Source organism: Salvelinus namaycush, chromosome 6 (assembly GCF_016432855.1).
Source record: "Salvelinus namaycush isolate Seneca chromosome 6, SaNama_1.0, whole genome shotgun sequence".
Classification (NCBI taxonomy): Eukaryota; Metazoa; Chordata; class Actinopteri; order Salmoniformes; family Salmonidae; genus Salvelinus; species Salvelinus namaycush.
In genome coordinates, this window is record NC_052312.1 from 52,361,590 (window position 1) to 52,387,755 (window position 26,166).

The 26,166-nt window shown below is 43.5% G+C and overlaps 1 protein-coding gene across 1 annotated transcript in view; it reads left to right on the forward strand.

Moving 5' to 3' along the window:
• The window catches only part of LOC120049430 (globoside alpha-1,3-N-acetylgalactosaminyltransferase 1-like), a 107,440-nt gene extending 91,842 nt beyond the window's left edge, over nt 1–15,598 (forward strand). Inside the window, exons 4-6 of the mRNA XM_038995698.1 lie at nt 831–863; nt 2,378–2,512; nt 14,862–15,598. Of these exons, the coding sequence (XP_038851626.1) occupies nt 831–863; nt 2,378–2,512; nt 14,862–15,552 (859 nt within the window). The 3' untranslated portion in view covers nt 15,553–15,598. The remainder of the gene's footprint in view (nt 1–830; nt 864–2,377; nt 2,513–14,861) is intronic.
• Nucleotides 15,599–26,166: the final 10,568 nt, after the last annotated feature.

Sequence of the window (26,166 nt, forward strand, 5' to 3'; positions counted from 1 at the left end):
GCCCAGTACTGTTCTGCCGACCGTCACGTTGTACAGCGCCATATTTTCCATTCCATCCTAACAGAGAAACCCAGAGGGTTTTTTCATTTTTTCGTGGAATAGAAAACACCGTAATATCAATCAAATGAATTACCAGTCAAAAGTTACCAACCCCAAATCAGTCTTCCAGAAAATGTCATTGTTTAATCATCAACTGATTATAGAAGACGTTGCACACGCCGTAGTGAAACCAAAACCAAACATATCAGGTGGTTGTTTTCAAAGTTTAGGACGTCATTGAACACGTTTTCACAATAAAGCGATACAAGCATCGGCACACTGCTTCAAAATCAACTCGGAGCTCCGGTATCAAACGTAACATCACTACCTGACATTTCATAATTTAACATTGTTTAAAAAAAACTATCACCCACACACCCACACTCAAGAATCTTAACATAATTAAATCCCACAGCCACTGGAGAACACACCCCTACCTAATTACCAACCCCCCCAAATCAGTTCTCCACAAACCTCATGTTTATATCAATGGGTGAAACCATGTGGATTAAAAAACTACATGGAAATTATACAAATTGTATTTATTACCCCAACAGAACCACGCTTACACATGTTTTTAAAAGCAAGATTGACTACTATCCTATTATTCCATTTTTTATGAATTATTATCCAAAAACAGATTTGAAAAGGTTCTCCACAGCCCAAAAAAGGTTTCCCCCACAGTGAAAAGGTTTTAAAACCTTTTTGGTACTAGCACCTTTTTTTGAGAGAGCAATAACAACATCAGCCCATATCTACATTAACTAATGAATTACGTTTTGTTCTCCCAGGCTATTGTACAAGCAGCCCAGTGTCTTGGTGGGGTGAGTAGTGTTGTTATCTTATGTTAGTTATATCTCATTGTTATCTTTCACATCAGCGTGTAGCCTAGTATACCACACGTCTTTTCATGGACCTTAAATTGCAAAACTATTGAGATAATAATCAGTACAACACGGTCAGGCTTGATCTGTATATCTGTAAACATTGAGGTAATAATCAGTACAATACAGTCAGGCTTGATCTGTATATCTGTAAACATTGAGGTAATAATCAGTATAATACAGTCAGGCTTGATCTGTATATCTGTAAACATTGAGGTAATAATCAGTACAATACAGTCAGGCTTGATCTGTATATCTGTAAACATTGAGGTAATAATCAGTACAATACAGTCCGGCTTGATCTGTATATCTGTAAACATTGAGGTAATAATCAGTACAATACAGTCAGGCTTGATCTGTATATCTGTAAACATTGAGGTAATAATCAGTACAATACAGTCCGGCTTGATCTGTATATCTGTAAACATTGAGGTAATAATCAGTACAACACAGTCAGGCTTGATCTGTATATCTGTAAACATTGAGGTAATAATCAGTACAATACAGTCCGGCTTGATCTGTATATCTGTAAACATTGAGGTAATAATCAGTACAACACAGTCAGGCTTGATCTGTATATCTGTAAACATTGAGGTAATAATCAGTACAACACAGTCAGGCTTGATCTGTATATCTGTAAACATTGAGGTAATAATCAGTACAATACAGTCAGGCTTGATCTGTATATCTGTAAACATTGAGGTAATAATCAGTACAACACAGTCAGGCTTGATCTGTATATCTGTAAACATTGAGGTAATAATCAGTACAACACAGTCAGGCTTGATCTGTATATCTGTAAACATTGAGGTAATAATCAGTACAACACAGTCAGGCTTGATCTGTATATCTGTAAACATTGAGGTAATAATCAGTACAATACAGTCAGGCTTGATCTGTATATCTGTAAACATTGAGGTAATAATCAGTACAATACAGTCAGGCTTGATCTGTATATCTGTAAACATTGAGGTAATAATCAGTACAACACAGTCAGGCTTGATCTGTATATCTGTAAACATTGAGGTAATAATCAGTACAATACAGTCAGGCTTTATCTGTATATCTGTAAACATTGAGGTAGTAATCAGTACAATACAGTCAGGCTTGATCTGTATATCTGTAAACATTGAGGTAATAATCAGTACAACACAGTCAGGCTTGATCTGTATATCTGTAAACATTGAGGTAATAATCAGTACAATACAGTCAGGCTTGATCTGTATATCTGTAAACATTGAGGTAATAATCAGTACAACACGGTCAGGCTTGATCTGTATATCTGTAAACATTGAGGTAATAATCAGTACAATACAGTCAGGCTTGATCTGTATATCTGTAAACATTGAGGTAATAATCAGTACAACACAGTCAGGCTTGATCTGTATATCTGTAAACATTGAGGTAATAATCAGTACAACACAGTCAGGCTTGATCTTGTTTTGTTTCTTTAGTCGTACTGATGTGGTGGCAGTCACCCCATGGTCAGCACCCATCATCTGGGAAGGAACCTTTGACCCTGACCTCATCGACATAATCTACAAGTCCATGAACCTCACCATAGCAACCACAGTGTTTGCCGTTGGAAAGTGAGTAGCCTACAACTTTTCCCAAATGTTCAAAAGGGAAGTTAAACTATCAATATTTTTACAACATTGAAACTACACTGAGTGTACAAAACAGTATGAACACCTGCTTTCTCCATAACAGACTGACCAGGTGAATCCAGGTGAAAGCTATGATCCCTTATTGATGTCACTTGTTAAATCCACTTCCATCAGTTGTAGACAAAGGGAAGGAGACAGGTTTAAAGAAGGATTGTTAGACCTCGACACATTTAAGACATGGATTGTGTATGTGTGCCATTCCGATGGTGAATGGGCAAGACAAAAAAAAACACTCTGTGTATGAGGACATAACCAGCTATGGGAAGCATTGGAGTCAACATGGGCCAGCATCCCTGTGGAACACTTTAGGTGAAGCAACTCAATATTAAGGTGTTGTTCATGTTTTGTACACTCAGTGTATAAGGACATAACTAGCTCATGTCACACGGCAGGTAATACAATATCATGGCTTGGCTAAGATTTGAATAACTGTACTGCTTTGTATATTTTCTGGTAGACTGTAATTTCTGGTCAAAAACTGTTGAGAATGTTCTATACAGTCCTATGAGAATGACCATACAGTTACAGAGGGTTGCTGGCATCAGAATCTCAGGTGCCTGATACCGCCGTTGTGCCCTCGAGCAAGGCACCTTAAACCCTTATGTTATGTACAGGTAAATGACAAAATAATGGAAAACACTAGTAAATGAGGGATACAAAGTATATTGAATGCAGGTGCTTCCACACAGGTGTGGATTCTGAGTTAATGAAGCAATTAGCATCCCATTATGCTAACGGTCATGTATAAAAATGCTGGGCATTTTTGCTACCACAGCTCTGCCCCCAGAACAACAATGCCCCCATCCACAGGGCTCAAGTGGTCACTATATGGTTTGATGAGCATGAAAACGATGTAAACCATATGACATGGCCATCTCAGTCACCAGATCTCAATCCAAATGAAGGGGTGCCTGAGATAGTGTTTTCTACCACCATCAACAAAACTCCAAATTATGAAGAATGGTGTTGCATCCCTCCGATAGAGTTTCAGACACTTGTAGAATCTTTGCCGAGGTGCATTAGAGCTGTTCTGGTGGCTCGTGGTGGCCCAACACTCTGTTCAGACACTTGTAGAATCTTTGCCGATGTGCATTAGAGCTGTTCTGGTGGCTCGTGGTGGCCCAACACTCTGTTCAGACACTTGTAGAATCTTTGCCGAGGTGCATTAGAGCTGTTCTGGTGGCTCGTGGTGGCCCAACACTCTGTTCAGACACTTGTAGAATCTTTGCCGAGGTGCATTAGAGCTGTTCTGGTGGCTCGTGGTGGCCCAACACTCTGTTCAGACACTTGTAGAATCTTTGCCGAGGTGCATTAGAGCTGTTCTGGTGGCTCGTGGTGGCCCAACACTCTGTTCAGACACTTGTAGAATCTTTGCCGAGGTGCATTAGAGCTGTTCTGGTGGCTCGTGGTGGCCCAACACTCTGTTCAGACACTTGTAGAATCTTTGCCGAGGTGCATATGAGCTGTTCTGGTGGCTCGTGGTGGCCCAACACTGTTCAGACACTTGTAGAATCTTTGCCGAGGTGCATTAGAGCTGTTCTGGAGGCTCGTGGTGGCCCAACACTCTGTTCAGACACTTTAACAAATTAGCAAAATCATCCTCGATAACACTTGTGGCTGCAGCCGCTGCACACTACAACAAGGGGAGGGTTTGGCCCTCCCCTAACCCGGACGGTGCTGAGCCAATTGTGCGCTACCCTATGTGGCTCCTGGTTAAGGCAGATAAAAAATGTAACCCCAGGCAATACGACCACTAAGACCACTTCGCCACTTAGAACCAAACCCTTTTCAATACGAACTGAAGAGATTTAATCAGAATATAATTAAAAATTATAGAAGAGATTCAATAAAAATGTTAATGAATATAGAATATTGTATTTTTAATAAAGGTGTAGAAGGCCCTTAACAGGATGGGTGTCCCCCACCACGGGACGGTTGAGCTAACGTGCGCTAATGTGATTAGCATGACGTTGTAAGTAACAGGAACATTTCCCAGGACATAGACATGCCTTATATGGGCATAACGCTTAAATTCTTGTTAATCTAACTACACTGTCCAATTTACAGAAGCTATTACAGTAGTTTGAGGAGAGTGCACAACAATAACAAAAATGTATCACGGCAACTGGTTTGATACATTGACCTCTGAAGGTAAATAATGTACTTACAGTCAGTAATCTGGCTCTGATTTGTCATCCTGAAGGTCCCAGAGATAAAAATGTAGCATAGTTTTGTTTGATAAAATCAATTTTTATATTCAAAAGTAGGAACTGGGTTCTACAGTTTAACCCCACTGCTGTCTCTGGCTCCCCACCCATCCCACCCGCCCACCTAGATGTGTGGTTCGTGTATTTTATTTTCTGTAGGGAAGCTAATTATCCATCATTTATGACATTACAGGGTGTGTGTAAACTAAACATTTTTATTACATTATCATTTTTGTATGTTCTCTACAGTTATGTACTTGAACATGTATCAATTTAACAATTTGGCACATTTGGGCAGATTTTATACAATCAATCAATCAATCAAATGTATTTATAAAGCCCTTCTTACATCAGCTGATGTCACAAAGTGCTGTACAGAAACCCAGCCTAAAACCCCAAACAGCGAGCAATGCAGGTGTAGAAACACGGTGGCTAGGAAAAACTCCCTAGAAAGGCCAGAACCTAGGAAGAAACCTAGAGAGGAACCAGGCTATGTGGGGTGGCCAGTCCTCTTCTTGTTGTGCCGGGTGGAGATTATAACAGAACATGGCCAAGATGTTCACATGTTCATAAATGACCAGCAAGGTCAAATAATAGTAAAGTGAACAGGTCAGGGTTCCATAGCCGCAGGCAGAACAGTTGAAACTGGAGCAGCAGCACGGCCAGGTGGACTGGGGACAACAAGGAGTCATCAAGGAGTCCTAGGGCTCAGGTCCTCTGAGAGAGAGAGAGAGAAAGAAAGAAAGAAAGAAAGAAAGAATTAGAGAGAGCATACTTAAATTCACACAGGACACCAGATAAGACAGGAGAAATACTCCAGATATAACAGACTGACCTTAGCCCCCCGACACATAAGCTATTGCAGCGTAAATACTGGAGGCTGAGACAGGAGGGGTCGGAAGACACTGTGGCTTGGTGCGATGATACCCCCGGACAGGGCCAAACAGGCAGGATATAACCCCACCCACTTTGCCAAAACACAGCCCCCACACCACTAGAGTGATAGCTTTAACCACCAACTTACTATCCTGAGACAAGGCCGAGTATAGCCCACGAAGATCTCCCCCACTGCACGAACCCAAGAGGTGGGATCCAACCCGGACAAGAAGATCACGTCAGTGACTCAACCCACTCAAGTGACGCACCCCTCCTAGGGACGGCATGGAAGAGCACCAGTAAGCCAGTGACTCAGCCCCTGTAATAGGGTTTGAGGCAGAGAATCCCAGTGGAGAGAGGGGAACCGGCCAGCCAGAGACAGCAAGGCGGTTCGTTGCTCCAGTGCCTTTCCGTTCACCTCCACACTCCTGGGCCAGACTACACTCAATCAAGACTTAAAGGTCGAGACCGAGTCTGCGTCTCTCACATGGGTAGGCAGACCAATCCATAAAAATGGAGCTCTATAGGAGAAAGCCCTGCCTCCAGCTGTTTGCTTAGAAATTCTAGGGACAATAAGGAGGCCTGCGTCTTGTGACCGTAGCGTATGTGTAGGTATGTACGGCAGGACAATATTGGAAAGATAGGTAGGAGCAAGCCCATGTAATGCTTTGTAGGTTAGCAGTAAAACCTTGTAATCAGCCGTTGTCTTAACAGGAAGCCAGTGTAGAGAGGCTAGCATTGGAGTAATGGATCACATTTTTTTGGTTCTAGTCAATATTCTAGCGTCCGTATTTAGCACTAACTGAAGTTTATTTAGTGCTTTATCTGGGTAGCCGGAAAGGAGAGCGTTGCAGTAGTCTAACCTAGAAGTGACAAAAGCATGGATACATTTTTCTGCATCATTTTTGGACAGAGAGTTTCTGATTTTTGAAATGTTACCTAGATGGAAAAAAGCTGTCCTTGAAACAGTCTTGATATGTTCGTCAAAAGAGAGATCAGGGTCCAGAGTAATACCAAGGTCCTTCACAGTTTTATTTGAGACGACTCTACAAACATCAAGATTAATTGTCAGAATCAACAGACAATCTCTTTGTTTCTTGGGACCTAGAACTAGCATCTCTGTTTTGTCCGAGTTTAAAAGTAGAACATTTGCCGCCATCCACTTCATAATGTCTGAAACACAGGTTTCCAGTGAGGGCAATTTTGGGTCTTCACCATGTTTCATCGAAATGTACAGCTGTGTGTCGTCCGCATAGCAGAGAAAGTTAACATTATGTTTCCGAATGACATCACCAAGAGGTAAAATACTTAGTGAAAACAATAGTGGTCCTAAAACGGAGCCTTCAGGAACACGGAAATGTACAGTTGATTTGTCAGAAGACAAACCATCTACAGAGACAAACTGATATCTTCCAGACAGATATGATCTGAACCAGGTCAGATCTTGTCCGTGTAGACCAATTTGGGTTTCAAATCTCTCCAAAAGAATGCGGTGATCGATGGTATCAAAAGCAGCACTAAGGTCTAGGAGCATGAGGACAGATGCTGAGCCTCGGTCTGACGCCATTAAAAGGTCATTTACCACCTTCACAAGTGCAGTCTCAGTGCTATGATGGGGTCTAAAACCAGAGTGAAGCATTTCATATACATTGTTTGTCTTCAGGAAGGCAGTGAGTTGCTGCGCAACAGCTTTTTCCATTTTTGGGGGGAGGAATTCGAGATTCGATATAGGTCGATAGTTTTTTATATTTTCTGGGTGAAGGTTTGGCTTTCTCAAGAGAGGCTTTATTACTGTCAGTTTTAATGAGTTTAGTACACATCCGGTGGATAGAGACCCGTTAATTATGTTCAACATAGGAGGGCCAAGCACATGAAGCAGCTCTTTCAGTGTTTAGTTGGAATAGGGTCCAGTATGCAGCAAGGAGGTTTAGAGGCCATGATTATTTTCATCAATGTGTCAAGACATATAGCATTAAAAAACTTCAGTGTCTCCCTTGATCCTAGGTCCTGGCAGTGTTGTGCAGACTCAGGACAACTGAGCTTTGGAGGAATACGCAGATTTAAAGAGGAGTCCGTAATTTGCTTTCTAATGATCATGATCTTTTCCTCAAAGAAGTTCATGAATTTAACACTGCTGAAGTGGAAGCCATCCTCTCTTGGGGAATTATTATTTTTAGTAAACTTACATACATTTCGGATTGTTCTTATTTTCCCCAATTAAGAAAATAGGATGATCGAGCAGCACTGAGGGCTCTTCGATACTGCACGGTACTGTCTTTCCAAGCTAGTCGGAAGACTTCCAGTTCGGTGTAGCGCCATGTCCGTTCCAATTTTCTGGAAGCTTGCTTCAGAGCTCGGGTATTTTACAACATTTTGAACAGTAATGCAATGGTTCATTGGATCAGTCTAAAACTTTGCAAATGTTTTATATTTAAATTGTTTATTTATTTAACCTTTATTTAGGTAGGCAAGTCAGTTAACCTGTCTGGCTCCGGGGTTCCGCTAGCGGAACTCCTCCCACATTCCACTGAAAAGGCAGAGCGCGAAATTCAAAAAATATTTTTGAGAAATATTTAACTTTCACACATTAACAAGTCCAATACAGCAAATGAAAGATACACATCTTGTGAATCCAGCCAACATGTCCGATTTTTAAAATGTTTTACAGCGAACACACCACGTATATTTATGTTAGCTCACCACCAAATACAAAAAAGGACAGACATTTTTCACAGCACAGGTAGCATGCACAAAACCAACATAACTAACCAAGATCCAACCAAACTAACCAAGAAACAACTTCATCAGATGACAGTCCTATAACATGTTACACAATAAATCAATGTTTTGTTCGAAAAATGTGCATATTTGAGGTATAAATTAGTTTTACATTGCAGCTACCATCAAAAATAGCACCGAAGCAGCCAGAGTAATTATAGAGACCAACGTGAAATACCTAAATACTCGTCATAAAACATTTCTGAAAAATCGATGGTGTACAGCAAATTAAAGACAAACATCTTGTGAATCCAGCCAATATTTCCGATTTTTTAAGTGTTTTACAGCGAAAACACAATATAGCATTATATTAGCTTACTACAATAGCCTACCACACTACCGCATTCATTCATCAAGGCACGTTAGCGATAGCAATAGGCACGTTAGCGATAGCGAATAAACCAGCAAAAGATATATAATTTTTGACTAACCTTGATATGCTTCCACAGATGACAGTCCTATAACATCAGGTTATACATACACTTATGTTTTGTTCGAAAATGTGCATATTTAGAGCTGAAATCAGTGGTTATACATTGTGCTAACGTAGCATCTTTTTCCCAGAATGTGCGGATATTTTTCTAAAACTCACCTATTCTGACCAAATAACTATTCATAAACATGACTAAAAAATACATGTTGTATAGGAAATGATAGATACACTAGTTCTTAATGCAATCGCCGTGTTAGAATTCTAAAAATAACTTCATTACGACATCCAGCTTATGTTATAGCGAGAGTGTGCCCAAAATCTGGGCGTTAACTACTAGTACACATGTTCGACAGATATATGAAATAGCATCATTACATTTACATTTTACATTTAAGTCATTTAGCAGACGTTCTTATCCAGAGCGACTTACAAGTTGGTGCATTCACCTTATGATGTCCAGTGGAACAACCACTTTACAATAGTGCATCTAACTCTAAGGGGGGGGGGGGGGGGGGGTTAGAAGGATTACTTTATCCTATCCTAGGTATTCCTTAAAGAGGTGGGGTTTCAGGTGTCTCCGGAAGGTGGTGATTGATTCCGCTGACCTGGCGTCGTGGGGGAGTTTGTTCCACCATTGGGGTGCCAGAGCAGCGAACAGTTTTGACTGGGCTGAGCGGGAGCTGTACTTCCTCAGAGGTAGGGAGGCGAGCAGGCCAGAGGTGGATGAACGCAGTGCCCTTGTTTGGGTGTAGGGCCTGATCAGAGCCTGAAGGTACGGAGGTGCCGTTCCCCTCACAGCTCCGTAGGCAAGCACCATGGTCTTGTAGCAGATGCGAGTATCAACTGGAAGCCAGTGGAGAGAGCGGAGGAGCGGGGTGGCGTGAGAGAACTTGGGAAGGTTGAACACCAGACGGGCTGCGGCGTTCTGGATGAGTTGTAGGGGTTTAATCGCACAGGCAGGGAGCCCAGCCAACAGCGAGTTGCAGTAATCCAGACGGGAGATGACAAGTGCCTGGATTAGGACCTGCGCCGCTTCCTGTGTGAGGCAGGGTCGTACTCTGCGAATGTTGTAGAGCATGAACCTACAGGAACGGGTCACCGCCTTGATGTTGGTTGAGAACGACAGGGTGTTGTCCAGGATCACGCCAAGGTTCTTAGCGCTCTGGGAGGAGGACACAGTGGAGTTGTCAACCGTGATGGCAAGATCATGGAACGGGCAGTCCTTCCCCGGGAGGAAGAGCAGCTCCGTCTTGCCAAGGTTCAGCTTGAGGTGGTGATCCGTCATCCACACTGATATGTCTGCCAGACATGCAGAGATGCGATTCGCCACCTGGTTATCAGAAGGGGGAAAGGAGAAGATTAATTGTGTGTCGTCTGCATAGCAATGATAGGAGAGACCATGTGAGGTTATGACAGAGCCAAGTGACTTGGTGTATAGCGAGAATAGGAGAGGGCCTAGAACAGAGCCCTGGGGGACACCAGTGGTGAGAGCACGTGGTGCGGAGACAGATTCTCGCCACGCCACCTGGTAGGAGCGACCTGTCAGGTAGGACGCAATCCAAGCGTGGGCGGCGCCGGAGATGCCCAACTCGGAGAGGGTGGAGAGGAGGATCTGATGGTTCACAGTATCAAAGGCAGCCGATAGGTCTAGAAGGATGAGAGCAGAGGAGAGAGAGTTAGCTTTAGCAGTGCGGAGCGCCTCCGTGACACAGAGAAGAGCAGTCTCAGTTGAATGACTAGTCTTGAAACCTGACTGATTTGGATCAAGAAGGTCATTCTGAGAGAGATAGCAGGAGAGCTGGCCAAGGACGGCACGTTCAAGAGTTTTGGAGAGAAAAGAAAGAAGGGATACTGGTCTGTAGTTGTTGACATCAGAGGGATCGAGTGTAGGTTTTTTCAGAAGGGGTGCAACTCTCGCTCTCTTGAAGGCGGAAGGGACGTAGCCAGCGGTCAAGGATGAGTTGATGAGCGAGGTGAGGTAAGGGAGAAGGTCTCCGGAAATGGTCTGGAGAAGAGAGGAGGGGATAGGGTCAAGCGGGCAGGTTGTTGGGCGGCCGGCCGTCACAAGACGCGAGATTTCATCTTGAGAGAGAGGGGAGAAAGAGGTCAAAGCACAGGGTAGGGCAGTGTGAGCAGAACCAGCGGTGTCGTTTGACTTAGCAAACGAGGATCGGATGTCGTCGACCTTCTTTTCGAAATGGTTGACGAAGTCATCCGCAGAGAGGGAGGAGGGGGGGGGAGGGGGAGGAGGATTCAGGAGGGAGGAGAAGGTGGCAAAGAGCTTCCTAGGGTTAGAGGCAGATGCTTGGAATTTAGAGTGGTAGAAAGTGGCTTTAGCAGCAGAGACAGAAGAGGAGAATGTAGAGAGGAGGGAGTGAAAGGATGCCAGGTCCGCAGGGAGGCGAGTTTTCCTCCATTTCCGCTCGGCTGCCCGGAGCCCTGTTCATCATAAAGGAGCCCATCATAAAATGGGTCCTACTTTTGATGATCTTCCATCAGAATGTTGTACAAGGGGTCCTTTGTCCAGAACAATCGTTGTTTGGATTTAGAATGTCCTCTTCTCCAGTCAATTAGCACGGAAAGCTAGCAAAGTGGCGCGAAGCTCTCCTTCCTGAACATACGCAGACAAAGCAACACGCCTAACGTCCCGAAAAAATTTCAATAATCTAATAAAACTATATTGAAAAAACATACTTTACGATGATATTGTCACATGTATCAAATAAAATCAAAGCCGGAGACATTAGTCGTCTATAACGACAGCTTTACAGAAGGCAATACCAGGTCACTTCTCGCGCGTTCCAGAAAACAGGAAATTGGGGTCACGTCATGCCAAGAGCTTTTATTGGACCTCAGATGATGTTATACACTCCATTTCTTCTCTCACTGCCTGTTGACATCTAGTGGAAGGCGTATGAAGTGCATGTATACTAATAAATATCAAGGACATTTATAGACAGGCCCTAGAACAGAGCATCGATTTCAGATTTTCCACTTCCTGTCAGGAAGTTTGCTGCAAAATGAGTTCTGTTTTACTCACAGATATAATTCAAACGGTTTTAGAAACTAGAGAGTGTTTTCTATCCAATAGTAATAATAATATGCATATTGTACGAGCAAGAATAGAGTACGAGGCCGTTTAAATTGGGCACGATTTTCCCCCAAAGTGAAAATAGCGCCCTCTGTCCTCAACAGGTTAAGAACAAATTCTTATTTACAATGACGGTCTACACTGGCCAAACCCGAACAATGCTGGGCCAATTGTGCGCCGCCCTGTGGGACTCCCAATCGCGGCCGGTTGTGATACAGCCTTAATTCGAACCAGGGTGTCTCCTGGCATCCGCCAAACCCAGATTCGTCCGTCGGACTGCCAGATGGTAAACTGTGATTCATCACTACAGAGAACACTATTTTTATGCGCTACGCGCTTCAGCACTCAGCGATCCCGTCCTGTGAGCTTGAAAGTCACTGTAATTACATGTAATGATCTGGGCATAGTGGGTGCGGAGTCAGAAGCAGGAGGCAGAAAGTTCAGGATAGCGTTTATTACGCACAGGGAAAAAATAGCGCTCGCCAAGAATACCGGGCGCATAATAACAAATGCCCAACACAATACGTACTGCCACACAGTAACACAGTGGGAAAAATAGTTAAGCACAAAGAGCAGGCGGGCCTACCGCCTTAAATAGCCCAACTAATCAACCTCAACAAGGAACAGGTAAACAGACAAAACAAACAGAAAAGGGAAAAGGGATCGGTGACAGCTAGTAGACAGGTGGTGACGACGACCGCAGAGTGCCACCCGAACAGGGAGAGGAGCCACCTTTGGTAGGAGTCGTGACAGTTACTGAACTCTTCAGTAAGGCCATTCCACTGCCAATGTTCTCCTATTGAGATTGCATGGCTGTTTGTTCGATTTTATACACCTGTCAGCAACGGGTGTGGCTGAAATAGCCGAAAACACTAGTTTGAAGTGGTGTCCACATACTTTTGTATATATAGTGTAGCTCAGTATTTGTATACATTTTGTTTAATCTTTTTTGCTCATCTTTATCAATGGTGCCAATAGTTTCTTGGTCTTGACTGTAGTCAATATTCCAAAAGAACTATAGCTGTAAAAACATTAAAAAAATAAAAAATAAACTCTAATCTGTCTTTAATTCCCTACTTCCAAATTGAGAAAACAGTAGACCAATAGCTTATCTTATTGGCACCAGCAGAGAGCATCTGTCATGTCTAATCCTGCTCCTCCCCTCCAGCGTTCGACTTCGCCCAAATACATTACGAGCACCTGTTAATTATTATGATTCACACCTGGACTCTGTTATCTTCCTCACTACCCCCCTTTTACCTGATCCTCCCTTACGTTTGTTCCTCAGTCGGTATTGTTCTTGTGTTCATGCTTTTTCGCCACTGTGATATCTCGTTTCTTTTTTATTGTTTTATTAAACGTTTCACCTGCACCTGCTTCTCGACACACAGCGTCTCCGTTACAGCAACGGTCATATACCCGATGAAAGTGCATATTTACAGACTATCTTTGAGTGACAGGAATATTTCAAAATGTAGATAAACTCTCTCAGTAAGATTTAGACCAGACCAGACACAACATGTAGATAACACCTCAATAAGATTTAGACCAGACCAGACCAGACCAGACACAACATGTAGATAACACCTCAATAAGATTTAGACCAGACCAGACACAACATGTAGATATCATCTCAATAAGATTTAGACCAGACCAGACACAACATGTAGATAACACCTCAATAAGATTTAGACCAGACCAGACACAACATGTGGATAACATCTCAATAACGGACGGTTGAGCCAATGCAGGCTAATGTGATTAGCATGAGGTTGAAGTAACAACAAAAAAGGACATAGACATATCTGATATGGGCAAAAAGTTTAAATTATTGTTAATCTAACTGTCCAATTTACAGTAGCTATTACAGTGAAAGAATACCATGCTATTGTTTGAGGAGAGTGCACAATTATGAACTTGACAATTTATTAATAAACAAATTAGGCCCATTTGGGCAGTCTTAATACAACTATTTGAACAGAAATGCAATGGTTCATTGGATCAGTCTAAAACTTTGCACATACACTGCTGCCATCTAGTGGCCAAAATCAAAATTGCACCTGGGCTGAAATAATGCTTTACGGCCTTTCTCTTGCATTTCAAAGATAATGGTATAAAAGATACAAAAAATAAAACGGATGTTTATCTTTTACCAGATCTAATGAGTTATATTATCCTATATTAATTTCACATTTCCACAAACTTCAAAGTGTTTCCTTTGAAAGGGTATCAAGAATATGCATATCCCTGCTTCAGGTCCTGAGCTACAGGCAGTTAGATTTGTGTATGTCATTTTAAGTGAACATTTAAAAAAAGAGTCGTTAGAGGTCGCTGTTATGCCTGAATTGAACCCAAAACCATTGAGGAAGTCTGCAGTGTTGAGAGCAGTTGTATTGAACCAAATTGCTATTTCAAAACAAGCTCTAAACCATGCCAGCCCGCTCTTGATTTCTATTCAATTCGACGTCTGAACGTCTCTTACGTCTCTTAACTCCGGACCACCGACAGTTGTCCTTGTTGTTTCCTGATGCAGGACTCTACTGCCAGAGAACAGAGACTCTCAGACTGAAAACACCTCCATTAATTTACAAGAAAGACAGTCAATTTGTGCCACAGTTTAGACTACTGATAGATCAGCATTCTAACACCCCCCTTGTGTTAGTATGGTGCAATGACTGAATGACACCATCTACCACTAACGGTCGCTGCATAACTTTTAAAGGAAGAACAACTGTAGGTCATAAAAGCTCATGATTCTGTCCCACTAAAAAGGATGCAGTCGGGAGGGTTTCTGGCATCAGAATCTCAGGTGCCACCGACTGCCGTTGTGTCCTTGGGCGAGGAACTTAATCACTGTTCTCTTTTGTGTGTCTTAAATTCTGACAGATACGTCCTCTTTCTCCGAGATTTCCTGGAGACAGCAGAGAAGCACTTCATGGTCGACTTCAACGTGCGCTACTATGTTTTCACAGATCGTCCCGACGATGTTCCATCAGTCAACATGTCCCAGGGGAGACATTTGAGTGTGATCCAGGTCCCGGGTTCAAACCGCTGGCAGGAGATATCAGCCCGGAGGATGGAGATCATCCAGACAGCCATCGAACGTCAGATCAGCAGGGAGGCCGACTACATCTTCTGTCTGGACGTGGACAGCAAGTTCCACGCTCGCTGGGGGGCCGAGTCTCTGGGCAGGCTGGTTGCTGTGATTCACCCATGGTTTTACCAGGAGACCCGTGACCACTTCACATACGAACGTCGTCCAGCCTCGACAGCCTACATCCCCATGGATGAGGGAGACTACTACTATGCCGGGGCCGGGTTCGGAGGATTCGTGGAGGATGTGTACACACTAACAAAGGTATGTCGTAACCAGCTTGAAGAGGACGCGAGGAATTCCATCGAGGCTGCCTGGCAGGAGGAGAGTCACCTCAACAGGTACCTGCTTTACAACAAGCCCAGCAAGCTGTTGTCTCCAGAGTACCAGTGGGACGACAAGAAGACCAACACCAACGAGGTCAAAGTCATTCGCTTCTCTACTGTCATTAAAAACTATGCTGAAATTCGTCCCAATGTATAGGACTAGGAATTGGATATTCGACCGGCAGAAGAAAAACTTAATTGGTTATGGTTAATGTTAGGTTAAGTTCAGGTATAGCTTCACTGAGGTTTGGGTTAAGGTTAGGGAAAGGCATAAAATGTCACATTGGGTATACAGCTGTCCGGTGCCATTCATTTTCTGTTGGTGAAATATATACACTGACATAAAACACATTTTAAATGTACTGTATATCAGTCACTGCTGTAGTTTGGGGATCATAACTTTCTTCACTTAGAGGAAAATATAATTGTTTCATCCTGTATTCTGTAGCCTATCTACTGTGTATGTTGATTACTGGGAACAATCTCAATAAATATTATGTTTAAAAAAATATTACGATTATGTGTATTTTTCTTGAAATAAATATTTAACCACTTTCAGAATGTTTGTGTTATTTCACTACTTGTTATATTTTCTAAAGTCTAACTAAAAACAACATCTACTCTGTGACAATGATATGCTGTGTATGAGTAACAAACCAGTGGTTTAGTTGAGAGATGGAGAAATAGGGAATATTGCACCGGTTCCATCTATTGATGTGTAGATCAGACAAGACCCAGTGGTGGACTGAATTTCCATGAAGAATAACATTGGCAGAAGGTCAACGTGGAGCTGGCATTCCTGTCCAGAAACAACCTCTGACCACTAGACATGTACTGTAAACAGCACGAAAACAACATTGGCAGAAGGTCAACGTGGAGCTGGCATCCCTGTCCAGAAACAACCTCTGACCACTAGACATATACTGTAAACAGCACGAAAACAAACATGAAAACAAACATGAAAACAAACATGAAAACAAAGAAAAATACCCCTTTAAATAAGGTATTATGGAGGATTCACTTCCTTGTGTAAAAGCATCCTGCCAATGTCAAGGCAAAAGGGGAAATCCTTCAATTCAAGTTGTACCATCTAATCAATATTATGTAAGGGATAATCAATGTTATGTAAGGGATAATCAATGTTACGTAAGGGATAATCAATGTTATGTAAGGGATAATCAATGTTATGTAAGAGATAATCAATGTTATGTAAGGGATAATCAATGTTATGTAAGAGATAATCAATATTTTGTAAGGGATAATCAATGTTATGTAAGGGATAATCAATGTTATGTAAGAGATAATCAATGTTATGTAAGAGATAATCAATGGTATTTAAGAGATAATCAATGTTATGTAAGAGATAATCAATATTATGTAAGGGATAATCAATATTATGTAAGGGATAATCAATGTTATGTAAGGGATAATCAATATTATGTAAGGGATAATCAATGTTATGTAAGGGATAATCAATGAGGGGCCATGGGTTCAATGGAAAATAATGAACGACATGGAAGGTGTGTTCCATGACCCACTAGGGGATTAGATTTGACCATTTCAAAACACAATACAACCACAGATGTATCAAATCCATTTAAAATGAATGAAGATGACAAGTTAAAATTGAAAATAAATGAAAACGAAATATATACACCAGGTTATAATATGAAAACAAATAGTTTCATTAATACAACACTGAACAAAAAATATCAACTCAACACGCAATTTAAAATATTTTACTGAGTTACAGTACATATCAGGGAATCAGTCAATGTAAATAAATTCATCAGGCACTAATCTATGGATTCAACATGACTTGAAGTACAGATATGCATCTGTTGGTCAAAGAAAACTTTAAAAAAGGTAGAGGGGCGTCGACCAGACAACTAGTCAGTATCTGGTGTGACCATCGTTTTCCTCACACATCTCCTAGAGTTGATCAGGCTGTTGATTGTGTCCTGCGGATTTATTTGTATTTTTTTTATTCGTATTTTATTTCATCTTTATTTAACCAGGTAGGCCAGTTGAGAACAAGTTCTCATTTACAACTGTGACCTGGCCAAGATAAAGCAAAGCAGTGTGACACAAACAACACAGAGTTACACATGGAATAAACAAACATACAGTCAATAACACTACCTAGTGGTTAGAGCGTTGGACTAGTAAGCGTTGGACTAGTAACTGAAAGGTTGCAAGTTCAAATCCCCGAGCTGACAAGGTACAAATCTGTCATTCTGCCCCTGAACAGGCAGTTAACCCACTGTTCCTAGGCCGTCATTGAAAATAAGAGTTTGTTCTTAACTGACTTGCCTAGTTAAATAAAGGTTAAATAAATAAAATATATAAAAAAAATAACACAATAGAAATACAGTGTGTGCAAATGAAGTAAGATTAGGGAGGTAAGGCAATAAATAGGCCATAGTGGTGAAATAATTACAATTTAGCAATTTGCTGTTGGTGCTCTGGAGATAAGTGACATGTCTGGTGATTATGCAGGCCATGAAAGAACTGGGACATTTACAGCTTCCAGGAGTTGTGTACAGATCCTAGCGACATGGGGCTGTGCATTATCATGCTGTAACATGAGGTGATGGAGGAGGATGAATGGCACGACAATGGGCCTCAGGATCTCGTCACGGTATCTCTGTGCATTCAAATTACCATCGATAAAATGAAATTGTGCTTGTTGTCTATAGTTTATGCCTGTCCATACCATAATCCCACCACCACCATGAGGAACTCTGTTCATGCCATTGGCCATCAAAGGTGAGCATTTGCCCACTGAAGTCGGTTACAACGCCGAACTGCAGTCAGGTCAAGATACCGGCGAGGTCGACGAGCACGCAGATGAGCTCCCCTGAGACGGTTCTGACAGCTTAAGCACACATTCTTTGGTTGTGCAAACCCACAGTTTCATCAGGTATCCGGGTGGCTGGTCTCAGATCATCCAGCATGTGAAGAAGCCGGAAGTGGAGCTCCTGGGCAGGTGTGGTCATACATGGTCTACGGTTGTGAGGCCGGTTGGATGTACTGCCAAATTCTCTAAAATGACATTGGAGGTGGCTTAAGGTTGAGAAATGAACATGTAATTATCTGGCTACAGCACTGTTGGACATTCCTGCAGTCAACATGACAATTGCTGTCAAGTGGATGGATTATCTTGTCAAAGGAGAAATGCTCACTAACAGGGATGGAAACAAATTTGTTCACAACATGTTGAGAGAAATAAGCTTTTTGTGTGTATGGAACATTTCTGGGATCTTTGACTTTACATGTTGTGTTTCTATTATTGTTCAGTATATTATACTTTCTCTTAGCCTGTTCTGTTTAAAACATTTAGTACAATTTGTTAAGGACTTAAAACTAACTAGCGTAGGGATGAATTTGGTTTGGTACACAACTCCATTCCTCTGCACCAGTGTTAAGGAAATAGCTTTTTCCAGCCAGGCTCCTATAGCGCAGCGGTCTGATATGGGCAACTCTGGTGTGATGGCTACGAGAGTCTGTAATGAAATTAAAATTACCAGACAGGTAACTGAATGTCGTGTACTACTTTAAAACACCATGAACAGATTGATCTGCACCAACCAGAGATCAAATGGAAGCCAGTTCAGTTTCCTGAAAGGATTATGATCAGATGGTTCTGGGTCGTTGCTGAGTCACTATTTCACCTGTTTAGCCTGTTTTCCATTGTCACTCTAAGCAGTGTGTTCCAGTTTGTGGAATTTAAACATCATTTCCAATGGTATTCAAACAATGGTGTAATCCATCTTATTTGGTTCCAGACCGCAATGAAGTGGAGGGTAAATGCACTTAAAAGCCGTTTATCCACTTTTCATAATTTTGCCTGTGTGTTTCCTCACCTTTTGTAGAAACATTTAGTTAAAGTAGAGGGAGCTTTACTTTAGTCATTGTGAATGGCGATCAGCCTTTCCCCACTATTTTAACTGGTTTCAGACTATCCTAAGAACACATGTTGTTTTGGTTTCTAATTTGTTGGTTTCTCAGTATCTTGGCAGAGAACACACTGTTGGTCTAACATGGTATTTACGATTGATGCTCTAGGCCAGAACTCACTCTAGGACAGGTACTCTGTCTGATTCGCTTTTTCTTGGATACTAGCAAATAAAAAGTGTAATTCAATATGATTATTAATTATAATTTTAAGGACTGTTGTCAGAAAAGGGAACATACAAAAGTCAACGCACATAGTCACTAACTGCTATCTCTGTGAATGCCTTTTATGTAAGCAGTGTCTCAGAGGGTTGGCTACTGTGGCAGTGAAAATGCTCAACATAGATCTTTTTAATGCGGACCTCTATTTTGAGAACTCATTATGAATGATGTTGACTAAATGTGTTGTGAAGATTGTTATGAATGATACTGCAGCTAGCCAATTAGGTTAGATTGTTATGAATGATACTGCAGCTAGCCAATTAGGTTAGATTGTTATGAATGATACTGCAGCTAGCCAATTAGGTTAGATTGTTATGAATGATACTGCAGCTAGCCAATTAGGTTAGATTGTTATGAATGATACTGCAGCTAGCCAATTAGGTTAGATTGTTATGAATGATACTGCAGCTAGCCAATTAGGTTAGATTGTTATGAATGATACTGCAGCTAGCCAATTAGGTTAGATTGTTATGAATGATACTGCAGCTAGCCAATTAGGTTAGATTGTTATGAATGATACTGCAGCTAGCCAATTAGGTTAGATTATTATGAATGATACTGCAGCTAGCCAATTAGGTTAGATTGTTATGAATGATACTGCAGCTAGCCAATTAGGTTAGATTGTTATGAATGATACTGCAGCTAGCCAATTAGGTTAGATTGTTATGAATGATACTGCAGCTAGCCAATTAGGTTAGATTGTTATGAATGATACTGCAGCTAGCCAATTAGGTTAGATTGTTATGAATGATACTGCAGCTAGCCAATTAGGTTAGATTGTTATGAATGATACTGCAGCTAGCCAATTAGGTTAGATTGTTATGAATGATACTGCAGCTAGCCAATTAGGTAATTAGCTAGCCAATTAGGTAATTAGCTAGCCAATTAGGTAACGTGAACAAAGTGTAAACAAACGGTTAACAGCCTCGACGCGCGAGTCGTTTTAAAACGGCCTTTGACGTGGTTTATGAATGTAAAATGCGGTCCTGGCAGTCCACTTTTGTAAGATAAAAAATGTTGCTCCTGCAATATGGGGAAGTTCTTTTGACCAGGTTGGGCGAGAAGCAAGCACTTTTAACTGTAGCAAATGGCGCAAACCATTTCCACTGTCAGTCTGAGCAGTGTGTGCTCCTGTTATTCAAACATGGTTTCTGTTTTCCTCTCCCATAATCCCCATGTATGTTTTGGTAAATATGTACAGTACAAGTCAAAAGTTTGGACACAACTTCTCGTTCAAGGGTTTTTCTTAATATTTACTGTTTTCTACATTGTAGAATAATAGTGAAGGCATCAAAACTATGAAATAACTCATATGGCATCGTGTAGTAAAAAAAAGTGTTAAACAAATCAAAATATATTTGTGATTTTGGATTCTTCAAAGTAGCCACCCTTTGTCTTGATGACAGATTTACATACTCTTGGGATTCTCTCAACCAGCTTCACCTGGAATGATTTTCCAACAGTCTTGGGTTCCCACATATACTGAGCTCTTGTTGGCTGCTTTTCCTTCACTCTGCGGTCCAACTCATCCCAAACCATCTCAATTGGGTTGAGGTTGGGTGATTGCGGAGACCAGGTCATCTGATGCAGCACTTCATTACTCTCATTCTTGGTCAAATAGTCCTTACACAGCCTGGAGGTGTGTCGAGTCATTGTCCTGTTGAAAACAAATTATAGTCCCACTAAAAGCAAACCAGATGGGATGGTGTATTGCTGCAGAATGCTGTGGTAGCCATGCTGGTCAAGTGTATCTTAAATTCTAAATAAATCACTAGCAGTGTCACAGCAAAGCACCATCACACCACCTCCTTCACGGTGGGAACCACACATGCGGATGTCATTCATTCACCTACTCTGCGTCTCACAAAGACACAGCGGTTGGAACCAAAAATCTCAAATTTGGACTCAGAACAAAGGACAGATTTCCACCGGTCTTATGTCCATTGCTCGTGTTTCTTGGCACAAGCAAGTCTCTTCTTATTGGTGTCCTTTAGTAGTGATTGCTTTGTAGCAATTTGACCATGAAGGCCTGATTCATGCAGTCTCCTCTGAACACTTGATGTTGAGATGTGTCTGTTACTTGAAATCTGTGAAGCATTTATTTGGGCTGCAATATCTGAGGCTGGTAACTCTAATGAACTTATCTTCTGCAGCAGAGGTAACTCTGGGTCTTCCTTTCCTGTGGCAGTCCTCATGAGAGCCAGTTTCATCATAGTGCATGATGGTTTTTGCGACTGCATTTGAAGAAACTTTCAAAGTTCTTGAAATTTTCCGTATTGACTGACATTCATGTCTTAAAGTAATGATGGACTGTTGTTTCTCTTTGAGCTGTTCTTGCCATAATATGGACTTGGTCTTTTACCAAGTAGGGCTATCTTCTGTACACCAAACCTACCTGTGACAATATGAGGTTGGACCCAGGAGCAGAAAAGAGACCAGACGAGGAATCAGTGGTTAAGGATAAACTAAAATACTTTACTGAGAAATGGTAACAGAAGGATCACAGTAACACTGGGAAAACAACAAACAATAGGGCAACTCACTCAGGAGACAAACACACACAGCAAATAAATCAAGCTACTGCAAAAGGAAACAGAACACATACCTTTCTTAAAGAGAAATCATAATTATTGATAGAAACCACCTGAGTGTTGTTATTGTCTCTAGGACGGTCTCTGCCACCCTCTGGTGACAGGTGGAACCATAACAGTACCCCCCCTTTCCAGAAATGGCTCCTGTCGCGGAGCCAGGGTGACCACCACGTAGTTGGTTGAAGTCCCGAATCCCAGATCCAGGATGCACCTGTGTAACGATCACGCTGTTTAATCAGCTTCTTGATATGCCACACCTATCAAGTGGCTGGAATATCTTGGCAAATGAGAAATGTTCACCAACAGGGATGTAAATACATTTGAAAGAAATACGCTTTTTGTGCGTATGGATCATTTCTGGGGGAAAAAATTTGGCTCTTGAAACATGGGACCAACACTTAACATGTTGCATTTACACACTGAGTCTACAAAACATTAAGGACACCGTGTCTTTCCATGACATACTGACAGGTGAATCCAGGTGAAAGCTATGATCCCTTATTGATGTCACTTACTAAATCCACTTCAATCAATGTAGATGAAGGAGAGGAGACGGGTTAAAGAAGGATTTTTAAGCCTTGAGACAATTGTACATGTATTGCATATGACAGCTTGATGAAAACCAGTCAATATTCAGGTCCCCAAGAAAGTAGTCTATGTTTACTGTCACATATACTCATTCTACAATTCTACCCCCTCATCAATCTACACACAATACCCCTGACAAAGCAAAAAAATGATTTATAGAAATTTGGAAAAAAGTTAGGCTGCCAGAAAATGCACAGTTGTCTGGACTTCACAAAGCCATGGAAGTGAACAGAAAATGAAAAATGCACACAGTAGCAATGTTATTCCCAACTGATTATCTGTTTTGCCGAAAACATCGGACTCCTCTTCCTGGTGGCAAAACAAATGAACCTACTGCACGTTTGGGATTCTCTACTTAACAATATTTTTCTCCCTCTGCTGCCGCTTTCCTCTACTGTGTGTGTGTGAAGTTGGGAGAGTTAGCTAAGTGTTCAGGATTAATTTAGTTTTATAATTTTTTAGATACAATGTTTTTACTATTATAATTATCAAAATGGCTGCTATTCTATTTGAAATTAAAAAATAACTTGTAAGGAAAACATTTGTCAACGACAGTCTGTCACACCCTGGCCTTAGTATTCTTTGTTTTCTTTATTATTTTAGTTAGGTCAGGGTGTGACATGGGGAATGTATGTGTTTTTTGTAGTGTCTAGGGTGGTTGTAAGGTTTAGGGGGTTTATTAGAGTAGTTGGGTTTATGTTTAGTATAGAAGTCTAGCTGTGTCTATGGTTGCCTGAATGGTTCTCAATCAGAGACAGATGTCATTAATTGTCTCTGATTGGGAGCCATATTTAAGGCAGCCATAGGCACTAGGTTTTTGTGGGTAATTGTCTGTGTCTATGTGTAGTGTTTGTGTCAGCACTATTGGTAGATATAGCTTCACGGTCGTCAGTTTGTTAGTTTGTGTCTAGTGTTTGTTTCGTGTGGTTATTCCTGTCTTCTAAATAAAAGAAGATGTATTTTGCACACGCCGCGCCTTGGTCCTCTCTCTCTCCCAAAGACGATAGTGACAGAATTACCCACCAAAATCGGACCAAGCGGCGTGTCAAGCGGCAACAGGACCCACCTACACAGGATTTCTGGACATGGGAGGACGAATTGGATGGTAAGGGACCTTGGGCTCAACCAGGAGAATATCGCCGCCCCAAAGCTGAGCTGGAGGCAGCGAAAGCAGAGAGGCGGCGATATGAGGAGGCAGCACGGAAGCAAGGCTGGAAGCCCGTGAGTAATACCCAAAATTTTCTTGGGGGGGGGGCTAAGAGGTAGTGGGCCGAGGGCAGGTAGGAGACCTGCGCCCACTTCCCAGGCTAACCGTGGAGAGCGGGAGTACGGGCAGACACCGTGTTACGCAGTAGAGCGCACGGTGTCTCCTGTACGTGTTCATAGCCCGGTGCGGGTTATTCCACCTCCCCGCACTGGCAGGGCTAGATTGGGCATTGAGCCAGGTGTCATGAAGCCGGCTCAACGCGTCTGGTCTCCAGTGCGTCTCCTCGGGCCGGCATACATGGCACCAGCCTTACGCATGGTGTCCCCGGTTCGCCTACATAGCCCAGTGCGGGTTATTCCACCTCCCCGCACTGGTCGGGCGACGGGGAGCATTCAACCAGGTAAGGTTGGGCAGGCTCGGTGCTCAAGGGAGCCAGTACGCCTGCACGGTCCGGTATTTCCGGCGCCACCTCCCCGCCCCAGCCCATTACCACCAGTGCCTACACCACGCACCAAGCCTCCTGTGTGTCCCCAGAGTCCTGTGCGTCCTGTTGCTGCTCCCCGCACTAGCCTAAAGGTGCGTGTCCTTAGCCCGGTACCTCCAGTTCCGGCGCCACGCACCAGGCCTATAGTGCGTCTCAGCCGGCCAGAGTCTGCCGTCTGCCAAGCGGCGCCTGAACTGCCCGTCTGCCCAACGCCGTCTGAACTGTCCGTCTGCCAAGCGCCGCATGAACTGCCCGTCTGGACTGAGCCTTCAAAGCCGCCCGTCTGCCATGAGCCTTTAGAGCCGTCCGCCAGACAGGAGCCGCTAGAGCCTTCCGCCAGACAGGATCAGCCAGAGCTTTCCGCCAGACAGGATCAGCCAGAGCCATCCGTCTGCCAAGCGCCATCTGAGCCATCCGTCTACCAAGCGCCATCTGAGCCATCCGTCTACCCAGCGCCATCTGAGCCATCCGTCTACCCAGCGCCATCTGAGCCATCCGTCTACCCAGCGCCATCTGAGCCATCCGTCTACCCAGCGCCATCTGAGCCATCCGTCTACCCAGCGCCATCTGAGCCATCCGTCTACCCAGCGCCATCTGAGCCATCCGTCTGCACAGAGCCATTAGAGCCGCCCGTCTGTCCCGAGCCGTCAGAGCTGTTAGTCAGTCAGGAGCCGCTAGAGCCATTCGTCAGTCAGGATCTGCCAGAGCCGCCAACCAGACAGGATCTGCCAGAGCCGCCAACCAGACAGGATCTGCCAGAGCCGCCAACCAGACAGGATCTGCCAGAGCCGCCAACCAGACATGACCAGCCAGAGCCGCCAACCAGACATGACCAGCCAGAGCCGTCAGCCAGCCATGACCAGCCAGAGCCGTCAGCCAGCCATGACCAGCCAGAGCCGTCAGCCAGCCATGACCAGCCAGAGCCGTCAGCCAGCCATGACCAGCCAGAGCCGTCAGCCAGCCATGACCAGCCAGAGCCGTCAGCCAGCCATGACCAGCCAGAGCCGTCAGCCAGCCATGACCAGCCAGAGCCGTCAGCCAGCCATGACCAGCCAGAGCCGTCAGCCAGCCAGGATCCGCCAGAGCCGCCAGCCAGCCAGGATCCGCCAGAGCCGCCAGCCAGCCAGGATCCGCCAGAGCCAGCCAGCCAGGATCCGCCAGAGCCAGCCAGCCAGGATCCGCCAGAGCCAGCCAGCCAGGATCCGCCAGAGCCAGCCAGCCAGGATCCGCCCCTCAGTCCGGAGCTGCCGTCCTTCAGTCCGGAGCTGCCCCTTGTCCCGGGGCTGCCCCTTGTCCCGGGGCTGCCCCTTGTCCCGGGGCTGCCCCTTGTCCCGGTGCTGCCCCTTGTCCCGGTGCTGCCCCTTGTCCCGGTGCTGCCCCTTGTCCTGCTGAGGCCTATTATTTTAGGTAGGGGTATTTGGAGGGTGTCCATTTGGAGGAGGCTACCAAAGCGGGTATGGACAATGGTGGAGTGGGGGCCACGTCCCGCATCCGAGCCGCCGCCATGATGGGGCCCACCCCGGACCCTCCCCTTTCTATGTCAGTTTGTGCGGTCGGAGTCCGCACCTTTGGGGGGGGGGGGGTACTGTCACACCCTGGCCTTAGTATTCTTTGTTTTCTTTATTATTTTAGTTAGGTCAGGGTGTGACATGGGGAATGTATGTGTTTTTTGTAGTGTCTAGGGTGGTTGTAAGGTTTAGGGGGTTTATTAGAGTAGTTGGG